Below are 22978 nucleotides of genomic sequence, written 5' to 3'. Positions count from 1 at the left end.
AGGTCACTATCTGCACAGTTTGTATGTTCCCCCCATGTCTGTGTGAGTTCCCTCTAGGCCAGGGGTCTTAAACTCAATTTATCTGGGGGTCGCAGGAGGCAAAGTCAGGATGAGGCTGGGCCGCCTTTGCCCGCCCCTCTCACTCTTCCTTCACAGAGAGGGGCGGGGAGAGGCGGCGATCCGTGCGGCTATTGACGTCAGGAGGGGTAGAGCTGAAGCTGAAAGCTCTGCCCCTTCCAGGAAATGCCAGCGGATTGCCCCCCGGGCGATTTGGGGGCTCTGCAGCCCTCGTTTAGCGGCGGGGATGCAGCGGATTACTTGGGAGCACGGAAGCGAACTATAAGGAAGCTTTTGCCGCAGAGGGCCACAAAATATTGTATCGAGGGCCGCAAATGGCCCCTGCTCTAGGCACTCTGCTTTCCTCCCACATCCCCAAAAAGATAGAGAAGTTAATTGGCTTCCACTTAAATTGGCCCTAGACTGATACATACACTACACGAAAAACATAGACATGTGACTGTGGTAGGGATTAGATTGTGAGCTCCTCTGAGGGACAGTTAAGTGACAAGACAGTATACTCTGTACAGCGCTGCAGAAGATGTTGGCACTATATAAATACTACATAATAAAATAATTATAGCAGAGTGAATATGCGCATGGCAAGTTTGGTTCAACACGTTAAGTTTTATTTTGGAGTTACACTGTAACGTGAAGGAATGAACCAGGGATTGGATGTGAGATGCAGGTAATTCTGTATGTTGGATATTTTTATGCGAAAAAATTCTGCCGCTGTGGCGTTCCATTTTGAAGCTGCAAATGTTTGCATAAAATTAGTCAAAGTTGCATCATCTTGGCATTTGTTGTATCTCATTAAAGTGGACCCAAATTAAAAATACAAGATTTCAGAAATAAAATCTATTTTCTAAATTATAATAGATAGCAGCCTTTTCCCAGCTGCATGATGACAAATATAAAATATTTTACATTTATTGAAGGAACCCCTCCCTTCCTTTAAAATTTCCGGGACAGAATCCGGCAAACTGGTGGAGTAGGTGGTGTCCGGCAATGGAGGAATTGCTAATGGCTGTATATAAGGATCTATATAATGCCTAGTCCCCCAGAGTGCTCTAGGAGGAGAATTAAGCATAACTAACAGCCTGGGCAGCAATGGATAGATATAGGAAGTGTTTTTGATGCTGAAATGAAGAAAATTACTGTAAAGCTGGCTATGCTGAATAATGCACTGCATTCTACTGTATGTCACTACAGTGCCTCTTTTTAACATGTGTTGTTTTTTTTCTGTTTCAGCAAGGTGAGGGTCAGGGCAACTGGGGAGAGCAAGGTTCTGGGGCCTCCGACCAAACGGGCAGTAAGTACCGTACAGTACCGGCATTGTTTTTGTTTGCTTTCAATTCTTAATTGTATAAAGTACTAATGTGAGAATGTGTATTGTGATGACTTGCCTTGTGCAGATACCTTAGATCGAAGTAAGCCTAGTACAGACCTTCCATAATGATCACACGAAATGATCGACAAACTTGCTGCTCTGCACTGTGAAGAGGTGATGGTGAGGATAAGCTGCAGCAGGGACTGTCTGTAGAAGCCTGATCACAAATGAGACTGGGGATGTCAGGTGACACCTGGACCCACTTTTCCATTGTGCCTGGAATTATCACACAGGATAATTTCGGGCAACCAAAGTTACAAGTAGTAACTTTGCCGTACAAACCCTTAGGCCGTTTTATTATCTGTGGAAAGCGTTGCGGTTAACCAACCCGCTTGCATTTCCCAAAAATCAATTCATATGACCCTGTGGCAGAGTGCCGCAACAAGTTCAAATGCATAACTCCCCTCTCCCGCACACACTTCACCCAGTGACATACTCCCTGCTAGACAGGAAGTGTGTTGATGGGGTTCCCGGCTTCCCCATCGTATTTGCGTAGTTCCGCTCCTATGTAAAAAAAAAATTAATTTTTTTGCATCGCCCATTGACTTCCATTCCGCCGTCGCTGCGCTGTTGACTTTGCAGGGGGGTTGGCGTCGAATCGGAAGCACTGATCAATATGGCCAACAGCGATAGATCCCTCTTTGATCAGATAATGATCGGAGAAGAATCTATCTGCTCAAATCCCTCCACACACAACACTTGGATTTTCAGCATGAAATCTTTGAAAATCCATGCCTGCTGAGTCTCCCAGGCAGCACTCTCACCTGTCTGCCGCACAGTCCAGGTCTATGCTCTACCTGACGGCAGCTGTCTCTTCTCTCCCAAGTCCCAGGGTGCACGTGTGATGTAATGCCGAGGTCAAACACTAAGGACGCTGTGGCATGTACCTTATGTGACCAGTGGAGTCTTCTAGCATTTGGGACATCACACAGGTGCTTCAGGCCACAGAAGTGAAAAGTGGAAGAAGCAGCCCGCGTGGAGAAGAGACCAGAAACGTCCCTGTGCTGTTCTGTCTCCCGGCATCGCTCTGCTGCTATTAATATTGCTATTGCGTTATCCTTCTCCTCCAGCTCCCAAATGTTACTCTAGATGCTGCTACAGCCACAGTTATCATTGCAATCCAAAGAACCAGGTGCATGGCAGCGCCAGAATCGCCTGCTTTGCCTACACCCATTCCCTGCCAACACACCATTGCAAGGTTATAGAAAGTAATTTAAAGAGCTACTAGCTTAATTGGCTCCATTGGTAAAATCCTACAGCATCCGCAGTCACCCCAGTGGGGGGAATAGTTTGCGGTAACATTAGTGTGAAATTATAACGTAATTATTCATATTTTATTCAATTTTAGGATTGAACATTTGCTGCTGCTTGTAATGGATTTTACAGTAAATGTGTAAAATGCGCCAGTTTCACCAGTTCACTGTTTGATAATGTAAATGGAAATAGATTGAAAGGTTCATCTGAAAAATGGAAAATTTGTTCTCACACAGCTGTCCCAGAGAACAGCTGTCTCCATTGCTGGATCAGCTCTGTCAGGTAAAAATCACATGACTGATGCAAGTCACTTCAGTCCAGCCACTTTACTGTGACTTGTTCTGCTGGAGCAGCTGATGTACACAGGGGTGTCCTTATAGGAGGTTAATCTGTGTAGAATGTCTTATGAAAAGAACACTTAATACGTCCTTTTACCTAAGCGGACATCAGCAAAGACTCTTGTCCAGAATAATGAATTTAAAATCATGCACAGATGTATGCAGGTTTACACAACTACAATTCATTATTTATCAATGGCACAGTTGTCAGTAATTGAATTTGTACAGGGCCATTATCTCTGTACTTCAGTATCATACTGCCATTATTATCCCTGCTGCTATCTCTGCCTTATTGTATTATTTTTAGGTTAGCTGAATTGCCTGTTTGCCCCAAAATGGCAACATTGCCAGGATCCAATCTCTCTCACAGCACTGACCTGCATTTATCTCAGCAGTCAGTGGCCCCTCCTCTCTCAACTAGAGATGGCCTATGCGATGCAAATAATTCAGCAGTCAGTGGCCCCTCCTTCTCTCCTAACTAGAAATGGCCTATGAGATACTAATTATTCAGCAGTCAGTGGCCCCTCCTTCACTCCCAACTAGAGACGGCCTATGAGACACACATCATTCAGCAGTCGGAGAGGAATTTTGCCTTCCTAAATCAGAATGTTTATTTGATTTTTAGCTTTCTGCAACAATAAAGGGATGATTTGCATATTCAGCACTGGTGCATTGTGGGAGACCTCATTAATAGATGTGCTTGATTTTTCTGCAAGTCCGTGTCACCTAGAGATTACTAATCCTGAGAGGAAATGGGCTGAAAAATAATCATACTGGATCTGTCATGATTTCAGAATAAGAAGGATTCTAAATGCAGGATTCCTAAATGAACTTCAGGTGAATTCTGCTTGTATAAACAGACTATATGGCAGGACCATAAGTCCTTTTATTGCCAAGAACTTCAAAATAACGGTTTCTCCATAACACAGCTTGGCAGACTAGGCAAACTTTAGAGCTTCACAAACTGCAGAACTAGCTGTGTAATTATGTTGATATCATGACACAAAACCGTTATGAATAAATGTCTTCTAGGCTGATACTAAATGTTGTTAAAGAATTTCAGAACATCCCTGGTTCAGCCCCACATCTTTGAGATAAGATGTGGTCCCTTGTGTACAGGTCATCAATGCCATCAAAAAGCTGCTGCCCAGTTCTTCCACCGCAGGCGTAAAGCAGCAGGGGCACCCATACTATTCCAGGAAAAAAACACATATATAAGTAGATAAATAATTGATCTACTTAACAGATGTATTGTACTGCCCACGTTTTGATTTCAGTGTATTGCACATAGTAAATGAAGAGAATTCTGTTCCTGACAGTCTCCATGGCTCCCCCCCCCCCCCCTAAAGTCTCAAGCTAATTCCTGTCATTTATTCCCTTAGTTCTCCTCCAATCTGGTGTGGTGTTCTGGCTTGCTTTCTAACCACATCAGATTTCAGCCTCACACTGCAGTGTGCTCAGCCCAATCAGAGAGGAGCATGTGGCAGAGGAGATGACAAGCTTCCCTCTTTCACTGTCTCCAGCATTGGGGAGACAATAGAGCTTGGTATTCGGAGATAAGATTACAGCAGACACTTTCTTAATAGATTGTAGAGCTTGCACTGCAGGGTGAGATTCCTGGCAGCATAAAAACAGTGCAGTGTTTAAATGGAATTTGATTTAGTGCCTGACAATCCCGCTAGAGGAACTCGCTTTAACAAACTAGGGTGAGCAGTTTAACAAGAATCAAAACTGTACCTGCTTATAAATGAGGGGCCACAGCAGAGAGGGTTAATTTACCTAATGACTACATATTGCCATAGTGCTCCATCCTCCCGATACTTCCTCCTTCACAGCCAGAACTTCCGTAATGAAGTTGAAATAAGCAACAGAATAGAATGCAGCATGGGGCACCACAGCAGGAGACAGTCATACAGGGACTTTAACCCTTCCTGCTACTCCCACCCACCACCATGCAAAGGGGCCCCGCCCCTCTTTCTTCCCCTCTGTGTAATCTGTTGTAGAGTGGGAGTGGAAGCCATCACTCACAGATCGTCACTCACATTCGCTGAGCACTGCATCCTCTTCTCCCTACACTCATACTGGTCTGTGTGCATTAGCATAGCTCTGGCTCCATGATGTCATGTGACTTCGTGTCATGTGACACTGGGAGCTGGAGCTGTGCTAATGCACACAGATCGGCATGAGTAGAGGCAGAAGAAAGGGTGCTGTGCTCAACAATGGATCTGTAAGTGACGGCTTCCACTGCGGCGCTCACTTTGCCGTAGATTAATCAGAGGGGAGAGATAGACTGGTTCCCCTTTGCGTGTGGGGGGGGGGGGGGTAGGGGGATAGAGAGGCGCCGCCCTTCCCAGCTATAAGTGGAGACATTTAGGGCTGACTCGGGCAAGGCAACCCTACTCTTTTATACCTTGCGTCCGTCCTACATTGTTCGACTTCTGACAGAAAAAAGTACGACTATCATCTCTTGTTAGTTTAGTTTACTTTACATTTATTACAGACTTCCATAATATATGTAAGATTCCTTCTCCACACAAGTAAAATGTTGGAGACTTATAGAAACTTGTAGTTGTTTATACAGTATTATACTGTGAGCCTGGTTAGGTGTCATAATAAAAGTATCAGATCTTTTTTTTTTTTTTTTTTTTTTTATTGGACTTGATCCAATTTACTTTTCCACCTAAGTTTTCTTCTGGGGTGATATTTTCACATCTTGGCATAAAATCACCAGCAAGCAAGACTGTAATCGGAATAATTTTGGCAGCACTTTTTCACCTACTTTTTAGTACTTTTACCGTTGCAGAATGCTGAAAACTTATTTTAAACAGAGGACGAAAAATTATCTTCTGGGAGAAAACCAAGTATTAAAAATTGTCTTACAAAAAATTGGTGTACGTGGCCCTGATTAACCGTGTACAGAATGATCTGAAAATGCTTGTATGGATAGAGAAATGGTAGTTTTGTGATGATCAGTCTTTTATGTGGGTTATTTTATTTATTGTGTTTATAAAGCGCCAACATATCACGCAGCGCTGTACATTAGTTAAGGTTACAGACAATATTTAGGGGTGACATACAGCAATATTACAATACAGGAATACATGTGAACCAGATCACGCAGCACAGTATGAGTACAAGGTAATGCTTAGTCACTCAATGGATGGGAGCATGGAGATTAGCAAAGTCGAGTTCACTCAGATCCATAGGATGAGTGTACGGTAATGGAGGTGCATGTACAGGTAGGAGACATGAGGAGGGTGGTTAGTTTAGCATTTAGTTAGTTAGGGTTAGTTTAGCATTTAGTTAGGGTTAGTTTAGTTGAGAATCTCTGATCGGACAGACATGGATTGAAAATGTGATTGTGTAATGTTGGAATTTGATTGCAGCTCTGTCATATCATGTCATGGGCAGCACGGTGGCGTAGTGGTTAGCACTCTCGCCTTGCAGCACTGGGTCCCCAGTTCAAATCCCAGCCAGGTCAACATCTACAAGGAGTTTGTATGTTCTCCTTGTGTCTGTGTGGGTTTCCTCTGGCCACTCAGGTTTCCTCCCACATCCCAAAAACATACAGATGAGTTAATTAGCTTCCCCCTAAATTGGCCCTAGACTACGATACATAAAGTATACTACACTATACATACATAGACAAATGACTAGGGTAGAGATTAGATGGTGAGCCCCTATGAGGGACAGTTAAGTGACAAGACAATATATACTCTGTACAGCGCTGCGGAAGATGTTGGCGCTATATAAGTACTAACTAACTAATGGAATCTGGCCATCACACCATCCCTTTGGCTATGAAGCTAGGGATGTGATTTTTGCAGTCATTGCCATTATCCCTTTATAACTGCATGATCAGAAGTTCCCACCCTCCAGGTATCTTATGCTGCCAGGGCCAGATGCTTTTGGATTGCCATCAGAACCCGTCCATGTGATATTTTGGGTTTCTTCTCCTTTTTCAGCATTTAGTGTTTTTTTTTTTTTTTTTATCTATAACGAACAAAGCTGACCTTTATTCCAAGCTGTATTTTCCCTCTCAGCTGACACAGTAGTCAGCAGTAAAATGCACAATAAGCTTGAAGTGAGCCCTGTTGTCAGAGATCAGGCTACATTGCATGGCAGTGTTGTTCTGCCTTTGATATGCCATGTAGATTGCCAGATAATCCTTTGCTGAGCTGTTCCATGTATTCATGTGCATGGCAGGGTGCATCACTGGTTGCATAATGAGCACCAAATTGTGTTGACGCCCTTTGAATCTGGTTCTCCTCCCAGGGTGAAGATGTGTATTGTACCTGCAGGTGGGGGTTGTGTTTTTTCTCTCTGTACTCTTTGATAAGCTTTCCAATGTTTTATCAGCTGAATATCTGCACACTGATTACTGTATGTTTGTGAAGGTGTTTCCTAAACTCTGGAAGCATCACACAGAAACATCCTCTGTGAAAAAGATTTTTGGCAAATGGTCCTTTTTCTCTTGGAAATGCCTGCATATTGAGGTACCTAGAAGACATGACCTACATAGCTTGTTCTGTTTTTTTGTTGTTTTTTTTTTTTGCTTCGTATGACTTCTTGATCTTTTCTGTAGTTAAACTACCTCAACCAAAGTATTTAGAGGGTAAAGCCTTGCACACATGCTACAAGTGTGGCCTATCTATATACAAGACTTGCCCGACCTACATCTCTGGCCAGCAAAAAACGCATGTGGCCTTCCACTTCACGCCTCGAAAAACTGCCTCCTAACCACCCAACACATCTCACACTCCCATGCGCGACTACAGGACTTCACTAGAGTTGGCCCCATCCTGTTGAACTTTCTTCTACTGCCCATCAGGCTTGCCCCTTCCTTCGTCACCTTCAGATAAGCTCTAAAATCTTACCTTTTCAAGAAGCCCTACCCCACCCCGCTAATACCCTATCTCTCTTTGGAGAACCTCTCGATGCAGCTCCCCTTCTGTGGTGTCACCACCCCATTCCTTTAGATTGTAAGCTTGTGTCAGGGACCTACCTCCTTATGTATCCTACTTGGTCGTGCACTCTGCCCACAGAGTAACGTGAACTTGAATTACTTAGACTACTACTCTAGTGCATGATCTGGCATTATTACCCGTTACCACTGTGGTCCAGTGCTGTGTATGTTGACGCAGTATAAATACAATAAAAATGTTCTTCTACCATTAAAGTGGATCCGATATGAACTTTTACTCATTGCATAATTGTGTTCCTTTCCTATAGTTTATAGGGCATTCCTCAAGCCAAATACTTTTTTTTTGTTTTAATACACTAATTCCCTATAAACGGAATAAGCCCCACCCACAGTTTTCAGAGAGCCTTGGCAGTAGCAAGGGCTCATGGGAGCTCAGTCTGGGCAGGAGGAGGAGTTGTTACTAGCCATTGATTTCAGAGGCAGAGGGGAGGAGGGGGGATTAGGTTTTTTCAGTCTGAGTACTGATGGTGCAGATAAGCCTGCCTCTGTGTAATGTTTACAAACAACATGGCTGCTGTCATTGTATCACAGGAAGAAATAATCATATTCTATTAAAGCAGTATGCAGACAGATTTGCTGTTTAAACCATCTAAACTGTACATAAGATATTTAGACAAGTTACTTGTTATAGATAGTTTTTCATCTTGGATCCGCTTTAAGGGCTGCCTGTGCTGAGAATCTAGCATGTGTATGGCAAACCCCCGCCACACCCCTCCTCCTCCCCATGCATCAGCAGACTGCTGGATCATCTCACCCAAGCACTGGTTGAGTACATTGTTCTCCTCTTTACCCCTCTCCATCCATTGTCACCCGTTGTCCCTCCGCCCCTTTTGATATCAACAAAATGAGTCACTAGCCTTCAGACTTGCAACATATCTGTACAGAACTTGCTAGCTGATTAATCGAGATTCTATCCCAGAGTGTGACCGTGATTGTGCATGCTTGCTCAACTTCACAATCTGATCACGGTTCATTGTAGCGCAGACATATAGCACTTCTATATACAAACTAGGCATTAAGCCCGACCATTAAAAAAAACGGACGCTAGGGCTCAGCCGCGACTCCCCCCTCACCTCACCACCACCTTGCCCAGCATGCAAGCCGTGTGCGCGGCCACACTCCCCCTGCACCCGTCCTCCAGCTCTCTTCAATGTCTGCCCTCATGCCACACATGCGCAGTAGTGCAAATGCACAGACACAGGGACAGGAAAGGATGCAGGGACACTGGGTTTATTATATAGGATAAGACTGCCCAGCTCTTCCAAGTCCTATTTGTACATAGATTTTTTTGAAAATTTTGAAACCCCCTAGACTCTGGAATGCAGTCAGGTCATGCCTTCCCATACACACTTTATTGCTACCGAAGACCGTCATTGAGATAGTTTTGACCCTTTACCCATCAGTGTACAGATGAAATCCGGTTCTCTGTTGAGCAGCATATTCTCTCCTGTGGATAGGAAAAGTAGGACCAGAGAGAAATACCCCACTGTAGCCTGCATTGGGAACAAGTGCTAAGGATTTTCCAGCTCTCAGGACCACTGAAGAGAAAGTAGCTGACATCTTTGAATGTGTGTACCCATGCGATCAACTATCATTTTGAATATCTCAGTTACAGTATACCTAACACAGTGGCATAGTGATTAGCACTCTCACTTTGCAGCGCTGGGTCCCCGGTTTAAATCCCAGCCAGGGCACATTCTACAAGGAGTTTGTATGTTCTCCCTGTGTCTGTGTGGGTTTCCTCCGGTCACTCTGGTTTCCTCCCTCCTTTGACTTCCCTGTGAAATTGGCCCTAGACTACGATACATACATAGACCTATGACTATGGTAGGGATTGTGAGCCCCTCTGAGGGACAGTTAAGTGATAGCAAGATACTCAGCGCTGTAGAAGATGTAGGCCCTATATACTGTAAATACTAAATACCACCTGACCCGAGGCAAAGCTTTTGTCTGTCGCTTTCCTCGTTCTCCCAATCCCCGTAATCACTCCTTAAAACATTTGGCTTTTGACAGTTGGATTTCCAGACAGAAAGAGGCAGGCTTGCGACTATGTTCCCTCCCATCCCCCTCCCATTCCCTCCCACCCCCCTCCCATTCCCCTCCCATCCCCTCCCATTCCCTCCTCTTCCCTGCCCCATTCAGTCAGTGTATTGTATTGCTTCATGGAATTTTATTGAATGTTTGGCATTGTGTGCATTTGAATATATTTATAGGGGCACTTTAACAATGAGAATTCACCTAGTGCGTTTCACCTAGTGCACTAGGTGAATGGTGCACCATTCACAGCATTTGTGAAACGCACTACAATCTATTCTAGAGGCTTCCCCTGTTCTCCACTGGCTCGTTAAATCACTGTGTCATCCGCTAAACCAGTGGCAAGACCTTGTCTATGGCATGCATCATCACCATCAGGCTCTGATTCTTCTGGTAAAGCATGAGTGGGTCTGTGCTACTGTACATGCGCAAACCATATACGGCATGCTAATCTCATGGAGATGGTGCGCAATCTTAGGGCTGAAGCCCACTTGACAGATAATTTTAAACTAAGCAAGCCTTGAAACTTTCCCTAGATCAGAATCTTTTATTTCGCCAAGCACGACTGGGTCGTGCCCGGAATTGGGCTTGGCACATGAATACAGGGCATATACATATAGACATAGACAGTCACTTCAACACATAAACATATACATAATCATATACATAACATAAACTACAATTTTCCATAACTAAGTGGTTTACAGGCAGATAGTCTAAGGGGGAGTCTAGGGGGGGGAGAGCATGAGCAGAGTTTATAGAGTTCAGCGAATTTACCGCTGAGGGGAAGAAGCTGTTTTTGTGTCTGGTGGTCTTTACAGAGATGGACCGGTACCTCCGATACCTCCGCCCCAAGGGGAGCTGATTGAAAAACTGGTGGCCAGGGTGGGAGGGATCCCTGGCAATCTTCAGTGCTCTGGAGCGTAGTCTGGTATTGTAGAGGGAGTCCAGGGCAGGGAGTGGGTTCCCGATGATCCGTTCCGCTGACCTGATGACCCTCTGTAGTTTGCGTCTGTCGCCTTTGGTGGAGCCAGCATACCAGACAAGGATGGAAGAGCAGAGGACGGATTCGATGGTTGCGGTATAGAAGTTCGTCAGGAGTTTTTGAGACATGCCGAACTTCTTCAGTTGGCGGAGGAAGTAGAGCCTCTGCTGGGCTTTCCTCTGGGTGGAGACTGTGTTTTCCTTCCACTTCAGGGTGCTGGAGATGGTGGTGCCCAGGAGGCGGACACAGGGCACTTTTTCCACCAACGTCCCCCCAATGTGCAGTGGAGGCGGGGTGGAGGCGTGCTTCCTAAAGTCAATGATAATCTCAACGGTTTTTGCATTGTTGAGGACCAGCTTGTTTTCCTTGCACCATTGGCAAATCCTGTCCACCTGATGGCGGTATTCCTGTTCGTCATTGTTGGAGATCAGGCCGACTATGGTGGTGTCGTCTGCAAATTTGATTACCTTGACAGAATTTGCAGAGGATCTGCAATTGTTCGTGTAAAGGGAGAACAGGAATGGAGACAAGACGCAGCCTTGTGGGGCCCCTGTGTTGGTGGTCTTTGGTTGCGAGGAGGTGGAGCCCAGCTTGAAAACCTGCGATCTGTTCGTGAGGAAGTCCTTGATCCACAGTTGAAGTGTGTGGTGGACCCCGAGCTCAGCCAGATTCCCTTGTAGTATTTGGGGGCTGATGGTGTTAAATGCCGAGCTGAAGTCGAGGAGGAGGACTCTGGCATATGAATTTGGTTTGTCAAGGTGGTTGTTGACAAGCTCCAGACAGATGTTAATGGCATCGTCGGTCGACCTATTTGTCCTATAAGCAAATTGATACGGGTCTAGCTGGGCTTCCGTCTTGTGTTTGAGGGGCAGGACTGCTTTTTCAAAGGATTTCATTATGACCGATGTGAGGGCAACAGGCCTGAAGTTGTTGGGGTCGGACGCGATGACATTCTGCACCCATTTGTCATCTGTCTTCCTACATAGTAAATTTAATTTTTAGAAAATCGAAGTGCCACCATGATTCAGTAGAATGTTTTGGCACTGAAATACCCTTGAAGGCCAGAGAATGTCTTCAGGAAAGACTTACACTAGCTTAAGATTTTAAGCTGTAAATACAGTGGCAAGAGACAAAAACACTGGTAGGAGGAGCTGTGCAGCTCTAAAGGTGCCCATTGATATTTTCTTCAAATGCGAGCGTTTGATCAGATTAGAGGGATCGCAAGAAATTGGAAGGTAATAATCAATTATTATTATTAAGAAGTCAGTGCAGATCAAAAAAGGAATAAATAACGTCAATAAAATTTCACCACGGTGATAGTCCAACATCACGTGGTCTCGTGGACAACCATCACCAGAAAATAGTAAAGGTAGCGATACACTGGTCGATTTGCCATCAGATCCGACCAACAGATAGACCTCTCTGATCGAATCTGATCAGAGAGGGATCATATGGCTGCCTTTACTGCAAACAGATTGTGAATCGATTTCAGCATGATTTCGATTCACCATCTGTGAAGCTGCCGCTGTCGCCCCCTTCCCCCGCTTACATTACCTGATCCGGCCGGCGCGTGTCCCCTGGTCTCCGCTGTCTTCTCCATGCTCTGCTCCTCCAACTTCACTGAACTTCCTGCCGGGGAAGTTTAAACAGTAGAGGGCGCTGTACTGTTTAAACTTCCTACCGGGACAGGAAGTTCAGTTGCGCTGGAGGATCCGAGCACGGAGAAGGGACAGCGGAGACCAGGGGACACGCACCGGCCGGAGCAGGTAATGTATTGCCGCTAGTGTCGGTCGTCAGGCATTTGAACGCTGCTGTCGACGCACTCCCGACCCGCTGGCGATTGAGCGAGATCTTCCGTACGGACGGATCGATGGGAACGATTGCTTTTGGACGGAAATCAATCATTCTGTCAGCGTTTTCGCAACGATTTCACAGCAGATTCGATCAGTGATCGAATCTGCTGTATATCGGCGGAAAAATCGTTAGGTGTATGGGCCCCTTAAGAGGGGTTTACCAGCTGCCAACAACCCACATTATAAGGTTGTATGTCTCGCATTCAGTGGTAATCCTAACGAACCTCGAGCTGATATGGATCCAAACTTCCACTCACTCAGATATATGGTATGGTATCCACGGTGGTGTATTGGTTAGCACTCTCGCCTTGCAGCGCTGGGTCCCTGGTTCGTATCCCAGGCAGGTCAACATCTGCAAAGAGTTTGTATGTTCTCCCTGTGTCTGTGTGAGTTTCCTCCGGGCACACTGGTTTCCTCCCACATCCCAAAAACATACAGATAAGTTATTTGGCTTCCCCCTAAAAGTTGGCCCTAGACTATGATACATGCACTACACAATACATACATAGACATATGACTATGGTAGGGATTAGATTGTGAGCCCCTCTGAGGGACAGTTAGTGACAAGACTATATTCTCTATACAGTGCTGCGTAATATGTCGGCGCTATATAAATACGTAAATAAATAAAAATCCAGGAAGGCCAATATATAAACACAACAAAAAACTGCAACTCTAAGTGTAAACTGTTTATTGTAAACAATAATTGTATAGACCGTAAAAAACAAGATAAAAACAGACATACGGGGCCCAAGGACTGCGAACCCCTAATAAAAACCTGCGTGTGTAAGCTGGTCCACAGCCAATAAGACATTAACCACCCTGGCATTCTGATAAGATCGCCAGGGCGGCTGCGGGAGGGTTTTTTTTAAATAAAAAAAAACTATTCCATGCAGCCAACTGAAAGTTGGCTGCATGAAAGCCCACTAGATGGCGCTCCGGATGCGTTCTTCTGATCGCCTCCGGCGGCCAGAAGTAACACGGAAGGCTGCAATGAGCGGCCTTCCGTGTTTCGCTTACCTCGTCGCCATGGCGACGAGCGGAGTGACGTCATGGACGTCAGCCTCCTCCGATTCAGCCCTTAGCGCTGGCCGGAACTGTTTGTTCCGGCTACGCTGGGCTCGGGCGGCTGGGGGGACCCTCTTTCGCCGCTGCACGCGGCGGATCGCCGCGCTGCGGCGGCGATCAGGTAGCACACGCGGCTGGCAAAGTGCCGGCTGCGTGTGCTGCTTTTTATTTCATTAAAATCGGCCCAGCAGGGCCTGAGCGGCAGCCTCCGGCGGTGTTGGACGAGCTGAGCTCGTCCAGACCTCTCAGGTGGTTAAAGGTGCCGCCTTTAATGTCTTATTGGCTGTGAAGACAGGCGGCACCTTTAATGTATTATTGGCTGTGGACCAGCTTACACACAAGTTTTTATTAGGGTTTCCCAGTTCCTGGGCCCCGGATGTAAGTCTTTGTTTTTAACTTGTTTTTTTACTGTCTATACCAACTGTTTTTACAATAAACTGTTTTCATTTAGAGTTGCTGGTTTTTGTTGTGTTTATATATTGGCCTTCCTGCATACCATACCATATATTGGAGTGAGGTAGTGGTGGAAGTTTGGATCCATATCAGCTCGAGGTTCGTTAGGATTACCACTGAATGCGAGACATACAACCTTATAATGTGGGTTGTTGGCAGCTGGTAAGCTCCTCTTACTCTTTTCTGGTGATGGTTGGCTACAAGACCATGTGAGGTTGGAATATCCAGGGCTGTGGAGTCGGTACAAAAATCTTCCAACTCCGACTCCTCAGTTTCTGAAACCACGACTCCAACTCCGGGTGCCCAAAATTGCCCCGACTCCTCGACTCCAACTCCGACTCCACAGCCCTGGGAATATCAGTGGTGAGGTTTTATTGACTGTATTCATTCCTCTTTGATCTGCGCTGACTTCTTAATACTAATTTTGTGAACTTTGGGCATTGTTCGTTCTTGGCAGCAATCATATGTTCTATTTCCTTGGTGCTGATAAACTGTTTGCTTGAATTATATTATCAATTATTCCCATAAACAGGTCGATTTGGGCACTTTCTGTCTTTAGATACGATCATAAAATCCAACATTCTGATCAACAAAATTCTGCATTCCAATGGACCAAAGAATCGTTTCACATTGATTTTCTCCACATACTGTGTGGTTTTCCATACAATGCATTAGTAAATAGTGATCACATCTGATTAAATTATTGTACCATTAATTGGCACCTATAGTGCAATAGCAAAAGGCACCGACTGACTATTCTGCATGCCAAGCTTGCATACCACTAGGAATGGTCGATGAGATGCAAATTCTACTTGATGCAGGATTATGCAAATTTATGCAACTTGAAAATGGACCAATCAAAATTTTCCTCAGCAGCATTTGATTTGGTTTATTTTCAAACTGCATACAAAATTGGCATACAAAAACTGCATAATAAGTTTGCATACAAAATTGGCATAATCCTGCATAAACTTGAAATTATTTGCATCTCATTGACCATCCCTACATACCACAACCAAAACAGATTATTTTACACACTAGTGGCTCTAGAGTATTACTACGCGATTGTGGTAGAGACATAAAATTGAAGGATTTCCTGACTACGGTAAGGACAGCAATATGTGTTTTGGGGTGAATGGAGACGTTACTGGCAGAAAATTTGAAAGTACACAATTTAGAATAACCAGGCAGACCCAGGAACTTGAGCAGACATTAGTCACTCTCCCAGGATTGAATGAAGCTCATGGTGAAATCAGCTCACCATCAGCCAAAAAAGCTGATATCCGTTTTGGGCAGACCAGCTCCAATTTTTAGAATTGTCCTTCTTTTACTTCCTTTTCTCTTCTATTCATCTGTGCCTGGCAGTAAGCAGCCTGTTTGCTGTCCATGCTGGCTTAAGAAGAAAGTTGGCAGCAAGCTTCCAGCAGAGCACCGATCATTGGGTAGCCTGCTCTGGTGGTCTTATACGCTTTTCCTCAAAATGTAACTGAGCGTAAAAAAAGGAAACGACAATCCTTTGTATGGAGCGTAGCTTTATATTGGGCAACAACATGAAAATGGCTTAAAACAACTTCTAAAAACCGAACCTTGCTTTTGTAAACAAAGCCTGGCTTTAATTAGACTTGTTCGACTCAAGCAATATTGCCCAACCAGGCCGTCCACAGGATGTACTTTTTTTTTTTTTAATTTTAATTTGTTTAATCTAGCTGAATCCAATCCAAGTCTATGTCCTAGACATCATTTTGATGCTTGGGTGGATCACACAAAACCGCGGAAAGTGCTGGAAGGCCAGTGCCTAGTGTATGTTTTTTGTTATTAATACATCAAACAGGCACACATCTGCTGCCTTGTTCAGGCTGTATAAAACACTTTTGCCGTGTGCACAATCAATCACAGTTGTTCGGATGAGGAACTTGCACTGAGAGCTGTCGCACATTGTTTCCCACTCAGCAATGGCAGAGATCCACTGCAACTGACATGAATCAGAGCACAGCCTGCTTGTTTTCCTCATTTTCTGGGTTATTATGCCATTAAAAGCTTGCAAAGGAGCTTTGTGTTTACCCTAACCATGATGTTCTGTTTCAGTGGGTGAAAGTAGAGATTCGGCTGCACTTTATGCTTTGCTGCCCAGCCTTCTCCCTCCTGATTTCTCATGCATGGGATAAGCATATCAGTTAGTACAACTGTTTGATATGTCCATTCATCAGTGTGACGTGGTTTATACTGGAAGACTGGTGTCTCATACAGTCTGGCTGGTTGAAAATCCAACTCAGACAAAACGTGTATGTCTTTGTCCGCTGGCCCATCCCCTCAGTCTGTAGGTAGCAGTGTAATAGCTAAAAAAAATAAAAAAAAATAAAAACAATCTTGGAGAATTGGTCTGAATGTATTAAAAATGTACTTAAAGCGGACTTAAACTCAGAACTTCCCCTCTGCTATAAAGGTTATTATACTGTTGCTGGTCTTTTAAACAAAAAAGTCTTTGTTACAGCTGATACAAATCCATGCAGTAAAGCTGCATTGTTTACCTCCTGCTTTCACGGAAGCAGATATATTAACATCTTCTGTTTATAAATGAGCTCTCTGCCGTAGCAGTCAGCTGACGCAGCTTGGGGATCAAATTGCAACTTGTGTTTAGCCACAGATAAGGGGATATTAGACAGGCTAAACCAGGCCTGGGCAAACTCGGCCCTCCAGCTGTTACGGAACTACCATTCCCACAATGCATTTGCCTTTGAGTCATGAATGTGGCTGTCAGACTCCTGCAATGCATTGTGGGACTTGTAGTTCCTTAACAGCTGGAGGGCCAAGTTTGCCCATGCCTGGGCTAAACTCTCTAAATACATACAGGGTGCATTTCTCTCGGTTTTCCTTCTGTCCTGTTCAAGAATTATGGATGTGTGTAAGTGACTGCAAACACAAATACCATGTGACCCTAATTTGGAGTCCTCTTACACCAAATTGCAGACTATGGCCACAATTCGCGAGTGAACAGGCAAGTGAAAACTTTTCACAAATAATTGTCTTTGTATACATCTCTACAGCCTTGCACAGCATGAAATTTCACACACGCACGCACACACGCACACGCTTGTGTGGCTCCATAGAAAGTGCGTGTATAATCACTTTTGTTGGTTCCTGGTTAAACACCAAGGTTCTTTAGTGGCTCTGATGTGAGCTCAGTGTGCGATCAGGACGAGAAATAAGTTAGAGTAGAAATGTATGCCACTTCCTGCCCGGCTGGAGAGATAAAAAAAAAAATATGCGCTCCTTTTAGCCTGATTGCTCCCTCGTCGCATTCCTCCACTGCCTGCAGCTTCCACAATCCGGCCCGGTAATTCGGCAAGTCGGGGCTAGTCAGCGCAGTGCAGCAAAGTGCGCTCCCGTCTCGCTCTTGTGGCTGGGAGCGTTCTGTGCAGTACTACTGCGATGAGCTGGAGCATATCTGTTGTCTCTGTAGCATAAGTAACCATGCTTGCTTGGGCATTCTTGTATATGGACCTTGCGGTGAATACAAAAGACTGCCCTGTCTATCTACTGCCTGAAAAAATTGATTTGCTCTTTTGTGGTCAGCATACACACAGTATAGGATAGGATTTTATTGGTTACTCATATTATTTCATATGGCTTCCATATATATTTTCTTTTAAACAATACCAGTTGCATGGTAGCCCTGCTGATCTTTGGCTCCAGTAGGATCTGAATCACACATCTGAAACAAGCATGTGACTTATCCAGTCATGTTTTTGTCAGAAACCTCTGATCTGCATGCTTGTTCAGGGGCTAAGGCAGAGGATCAGCAGGACAGCCAGGCAATATTAAAAAAATATATATATGCATATTGCAGCCTCCATATCACTCTCACGTCAGATGTCCTTTAGACAGATATGCATGGATTACTAATTTCCAAATCTGATCGCTATAGTGGAAAATACTTCTCATGATTTCTATGATAAAGTAACAACCCTAGCACCGAGAGGTGGGTGGTCCTTAGGTTGTTAATTTCTCTTTACAGTTAAAAGGTTATAGGAGGGAAATGTTTAATGTTAAAAATTGTCAGTATTGACAAATGTCATCTTTTCACAGCACCAAAAGGAATTCTTCATCTCTCCCCCGATGTCTATCAAGAAATGGAAGCCAGTCGCAGTAAAACTGTGCCTGCGCCTGCTGTCGGCTACCTGTCATCCAAAGAGTTGAGCCAACCATCCAGCTCTTATTTTAGTTCTCCTGTAGGCCAGAGTTGCACAGGTGCTATCGCCAGGGAGCTTTTGGCCAATGGCAACCCCCCAACTGCAGAGGCTGTAGGATTCGGAGGCAACAACAAGACTTGCACTGGATCCACTGTGCAACCTTCCAAACAGCTAGAATATCTGGCAGGCATTCAAGGCTTGCAGGTGAGTAAACCTTTCAATTGGATAGAAATGTTTATATTATCAATTTTTTTTTTCAGTTCGGCTTTGCCTTAAAGTGTACCAGAGGTCACACTAGCTAAAGAATCGATACTTACCCAGGGCTTCCTTCCGCCCCATAAACACATCTTAGTCCCACGCCGTCCTCCCGCATTCAGCCGCGATCAGCCCTGGTATTGGGTCCAGTCTTGCAAAACGCTCACAAATCGCTTTATCCGGTGATTGCATTAAGCTTTTAAGGAAGTCAGGAAGTGAAAAAGCAGAATCGCTCCACAAAAGCACTTTAGAAAAGCTCTGTAAAAAAAACCCGCAGAGCCCACCCGAGCGCCGGGAGAGGGGAAAAAAATCGCCCACAAAATCGAAAACCGCTGCCGTCAGCAATTTCGATTTTAGATGTGAACAAAGTCTCAATGTCCATTAAACTGCCTCCTTCTATCATTCCAATCTGGACAGCAACCAGGTGCTACCACACTTAATCTGAATCATTTTCGGCTAGTCACAGTATGCCTTTCCATGACTCCTCTGGGACAGCAATATATTTACTACCATGCTGCTGTACCTTACACTGGTTTAGCAGTAGAAACGCTGTATGTGGCTCTGCATGAGCATAGTGCATTACTTTCCCACTGGATTGCGAATGTCATCTACAATGTGCTTTTCTAGTGTTCTAATTTTACATAATGAGCATTGGCAATTGTGTAGTTGGTGCCCTCTTTCTTGAAAGTCAACAGCAAGCAAATGGAACTAAGTTCTTAAAGCACGAGGGTCAGCTATACTATTCCAGGGGGAAAAAACACATATATAAGTAGAAATTAATACTTGTTCTACATAACATTGATTTCAGTGAATTTGATATAATAAGTAAAGAAAAAATTGGTCCAGGCTTTTTTCATCTTTACTGCCTGTGACTGAAGCCAATCCTGATGTCATTTCCTCCCTTACCCCTTGTTTATCCTCTGCCTGAAATGGTGTATGCAGAACAGCACTGTCCTATCTAGTTTGCTTTTTAACCTCCTTAGTGGTATGGACGAGCTCAGCTCGTCCATTACCGCCGGAGGGTGCCGCTCAGGCCCTGCTGGGCCGAGTTTATTCAAATAAAAAGGAGCACACGCAGCCGGCACTTCGCCAGCCGCGTGTGCTACCTGATCGCCGCCGCTCTGCGGCGATCCGCCGCGAGCAGCGGCGAAAGAGGGTCCCCCCAGCCGCCTGAGCCCTGCGCAGCTGGACCAATCAGTTCCGGCCAGTGCTAAGAGCTGGATCGGAGGCGGCTGACGTCAGGGCGTCGGCTGACGTCCATGACGTCACTCCGCTCGTCGCCATGGCGACAAGGAAAGCAAAACAAGGAGGGCCGCTAATCGCGTATGCGTCAGGAGCGCCCTCTAGTGGGCTTTCATGCAGCCAACTTTCAGTTGGCTGCATGTAATAGATTTTTTTTTATTAAAAAAAAAAACCCTCCCGCAGCCGCCCTGACGATCTTAATAGAACGCCAGGGTGGTTAAACATGCGAGCAGAACATAGATTGAATTTCAGCAGCTTCTGCAGAGGGGTGAGGTGATTTATCTTTTCCCTTCTCAGACTTGTGTCACACTGAACTGCCCTCAGCCAATCAGCAAGAAGCAGAAATGTGGGAGGGGAAGATAACCAGCTTCCCTCTCCCAGGCAATGTACTAGAAAAGAGCCAGGCTGACTGAGAAAAGATTAATTACTGCAGACACATTTGTGATTATATTGGAATGCTTGCAATGCAGGATAAGGATGTAGACTATGTAATAAACACAGAGCTGTGGGTACTGGTAATGGGTATTAACTCTTCCTGTACTGGAAAACATGACTTTTTTTTTTTCTTTGCTACTACTGTTCTATTTGTTATTTGTACTACACATACAGTTCATTATTTCAGAAGTTTATTTTTGCTTCAGGTTTGCTGTATCCACTGCAATTTTATTTGTACTGAATCGTAACAGTTAAGAGGCATTTAATTATTAAATTCAGGTCTAAATGTATAATTGTGGTACATTCATAAATCTTTCTCTAAATTGTCTTATAACTGTAATCCTGCTACTTCCTCCCATGCCGACAATTCTGAACAAGATGAGAGGGTTTTCTGGCCATGCATAGCTAAGCTTTAGTGGTGATAATGAGATATGTATTTGCAGGAGCTTTCATTTTTCCTGAAATGTGTTGCTGGGTAATGATGGGATTGATCAGAAGTGTTTCTTCTCAGGAAGTTCCCCAGGATGCCATGTTATGAAAACAAACTTTCAGGTCACACTCTGTGATACTCACCCTGGACAATTGCGTAACGGCGAAGGCAGAAAGAAAATTGCCAATTATAGAAGATTTTTTTTTTCTGTGTTTAGCAGAATAAAGACTTGCTTAAAGAGAACCCGAGGTGTGTTTAAAGAATGTTATCTGCATACAGAGGCTGGATCTGCCTATACAGCCCAGCCTCTGTTGCTATCCCAAACCCCACTAAGGTCCCCCTGCAGTCTGCAATCCCTCATAAATCACAGTCGTGCTGTGAGGCTGTGTTTACATCTGTAGTGTCAGTCTTAGCTGCTCCCCCGCCTCCTGCATAGCTCCGGTCCCTGCCCCCCTGCCTTCCCTCCAATCAGCAGGGAGGGAAGGGATGCAGGCGGGGACTGGAGTTCTGCAGGAGGCGGGGAGAGCAGCAGACTGACACTATAGAGATAAACACAGCCAGCTCTGACAAGCTGTTTGCAATCCCTCATAAATCACAGCCACGCTGCTGACAGAGTGCAGGGGGACCTTAGGGGGGTTTGGGATAGCAACAGAGGCTGGGCTGTATAGGCAGATCCAGTCTCTGTATGCAGATAATATTCTTCAAACCCACCTCGGGTTCTCTTTAAGAGGCTCAAAGCATAGAGCTTTTATTGTTCATTCTAATCACTATTACACATTTAAGCCTTAAGTGATATTGAACACACAACAAATAATTAGTAAGCTAAACCCTACAGACTTATTAGTGAATGGAACGTGTATTAACTTTTGCAATGGTGTCGTCTTTATTCGTGTGTGTGTACCATGCGCCACTTTTTTTTTTTACCCTGGTTTCTAAAAGCTATAGGAGTTGCCATGTCCCCCCCCCCCCCCCCCCTCCCCTTCTAGCTGCCTATTATCTATCCAGGGGAAGGTGTGAAGAGAACACCTGTGACTTCTGTAAACTCTTTGAAGCACAGTGTACAATCTGGCTGTCCTGATCCTCTGCCTCTAATACTTTGTCATAGACCCTGAACAAGCTTACTTCCAGATCAGACATTTCTGATACAAATCTGACAAGATAAGCTGCATGCTGGATTCAGGTGTTTGATTCAGACACTGCTGATGCATCAACAGGATGCCAGGCAACTGGTATTCTTTACAAGGAAATGAATATGACAGTCCTTATATTCCTGTCTCTTCAGGTGTCCTTTAAATTGAATTTGTTTGTTTTTTTAAGATGTAACACTGTTACCTGTGTCCTCCTGTGCCTCCACCATTTCCCCGCATTGTTTGCTGCAATCAGATCAGCCAGTGATATTGGTTTTGAGGTGGGAGCTTTGCTACTGGACCATCCTCCTATGATTGTCACTCTTCCGTTGGTCACTCTCCTGCTGACATAACCCTGTTTAATCTGCTAAATGTGCAGATGATAGAGATGCAAAAATGTGGTGGTTAGTAACTTGCTAACAGGCAAGAGGCACCCAAAATGGGTAGAATTTTATTTGGCGTTTTATCTCCAGCAAAAGGTCAAAGCCACAGTTTTGGCAGTGTTACGGATACAGAGTTTAACATTGTGTTTTTCACCAGTCTCTGCTATTACAGGTAAAATAGAGTTGAACACCTATAGAGGCTGGCAGCACACTTATCAAATGACTAATAGACATGACATGCCACTTACATCCATATACTGTATATTACACTGTATGAATCATGACCACTTTTGTGTATAATACAGGTAGTCCCCAACTTATGAATGACCCGCCGATAGAAACGGCATAAATTCATTGTTTCCATGGGAACAAGCCCCCCGATTTTTATTTATTTATTTTATTTATTTTTTTCAAATTGGACTTGTAGTTTTTGAGAAATGGATTTAAAAAAATTCAAAGATAAAATGGCTTTTAAACTTGTGTAAGCATGTACAGAGGGC

At 44.5% G+C, this 22978-nt stretch overlaps 1 protein-coding gene across 1 annotated transcript in view; it reads left to right on the top strand.

Annotated features, from left to right (window-relative positions):
* STAU2 (staufen double-stranded RNA binding protein 2) overlaps window positions 1–22978 on the top strand; it is a 353719-nt gene that overhangs the window by 201492 nt on the left and 129249 nt on the right. Inside the window, 2 exon segments of the mRNA XM_068237509.1 lie at window positions 1309–1369; window positions 18503–18810. Coding sequence (XP_068093610.1) covers window positions 1309–1369; window positions 18503–18810 — 369 coding nt within the window.

This window comes from Hyperolius riggenbachi, chromosome 5, assembly GCF_040937935.1.
Source record: "Hyperolius riggenbachi isolate aHypRig1 chromosome 5, aHypRig1.pri, whole genome shotgun sequence".
Lineage (NCBI taxonomy): Eukaryota > Metazoa > Chordata > Amphibia > Anura > Hyperoliidae > Hyperolius > Hyperolius riggenbachi.
The sequence above is the reverse complement of the archived record's forward strand: the minus strand, read 5'-3'. Positions and strand labels throughout refer to the sequence as shown.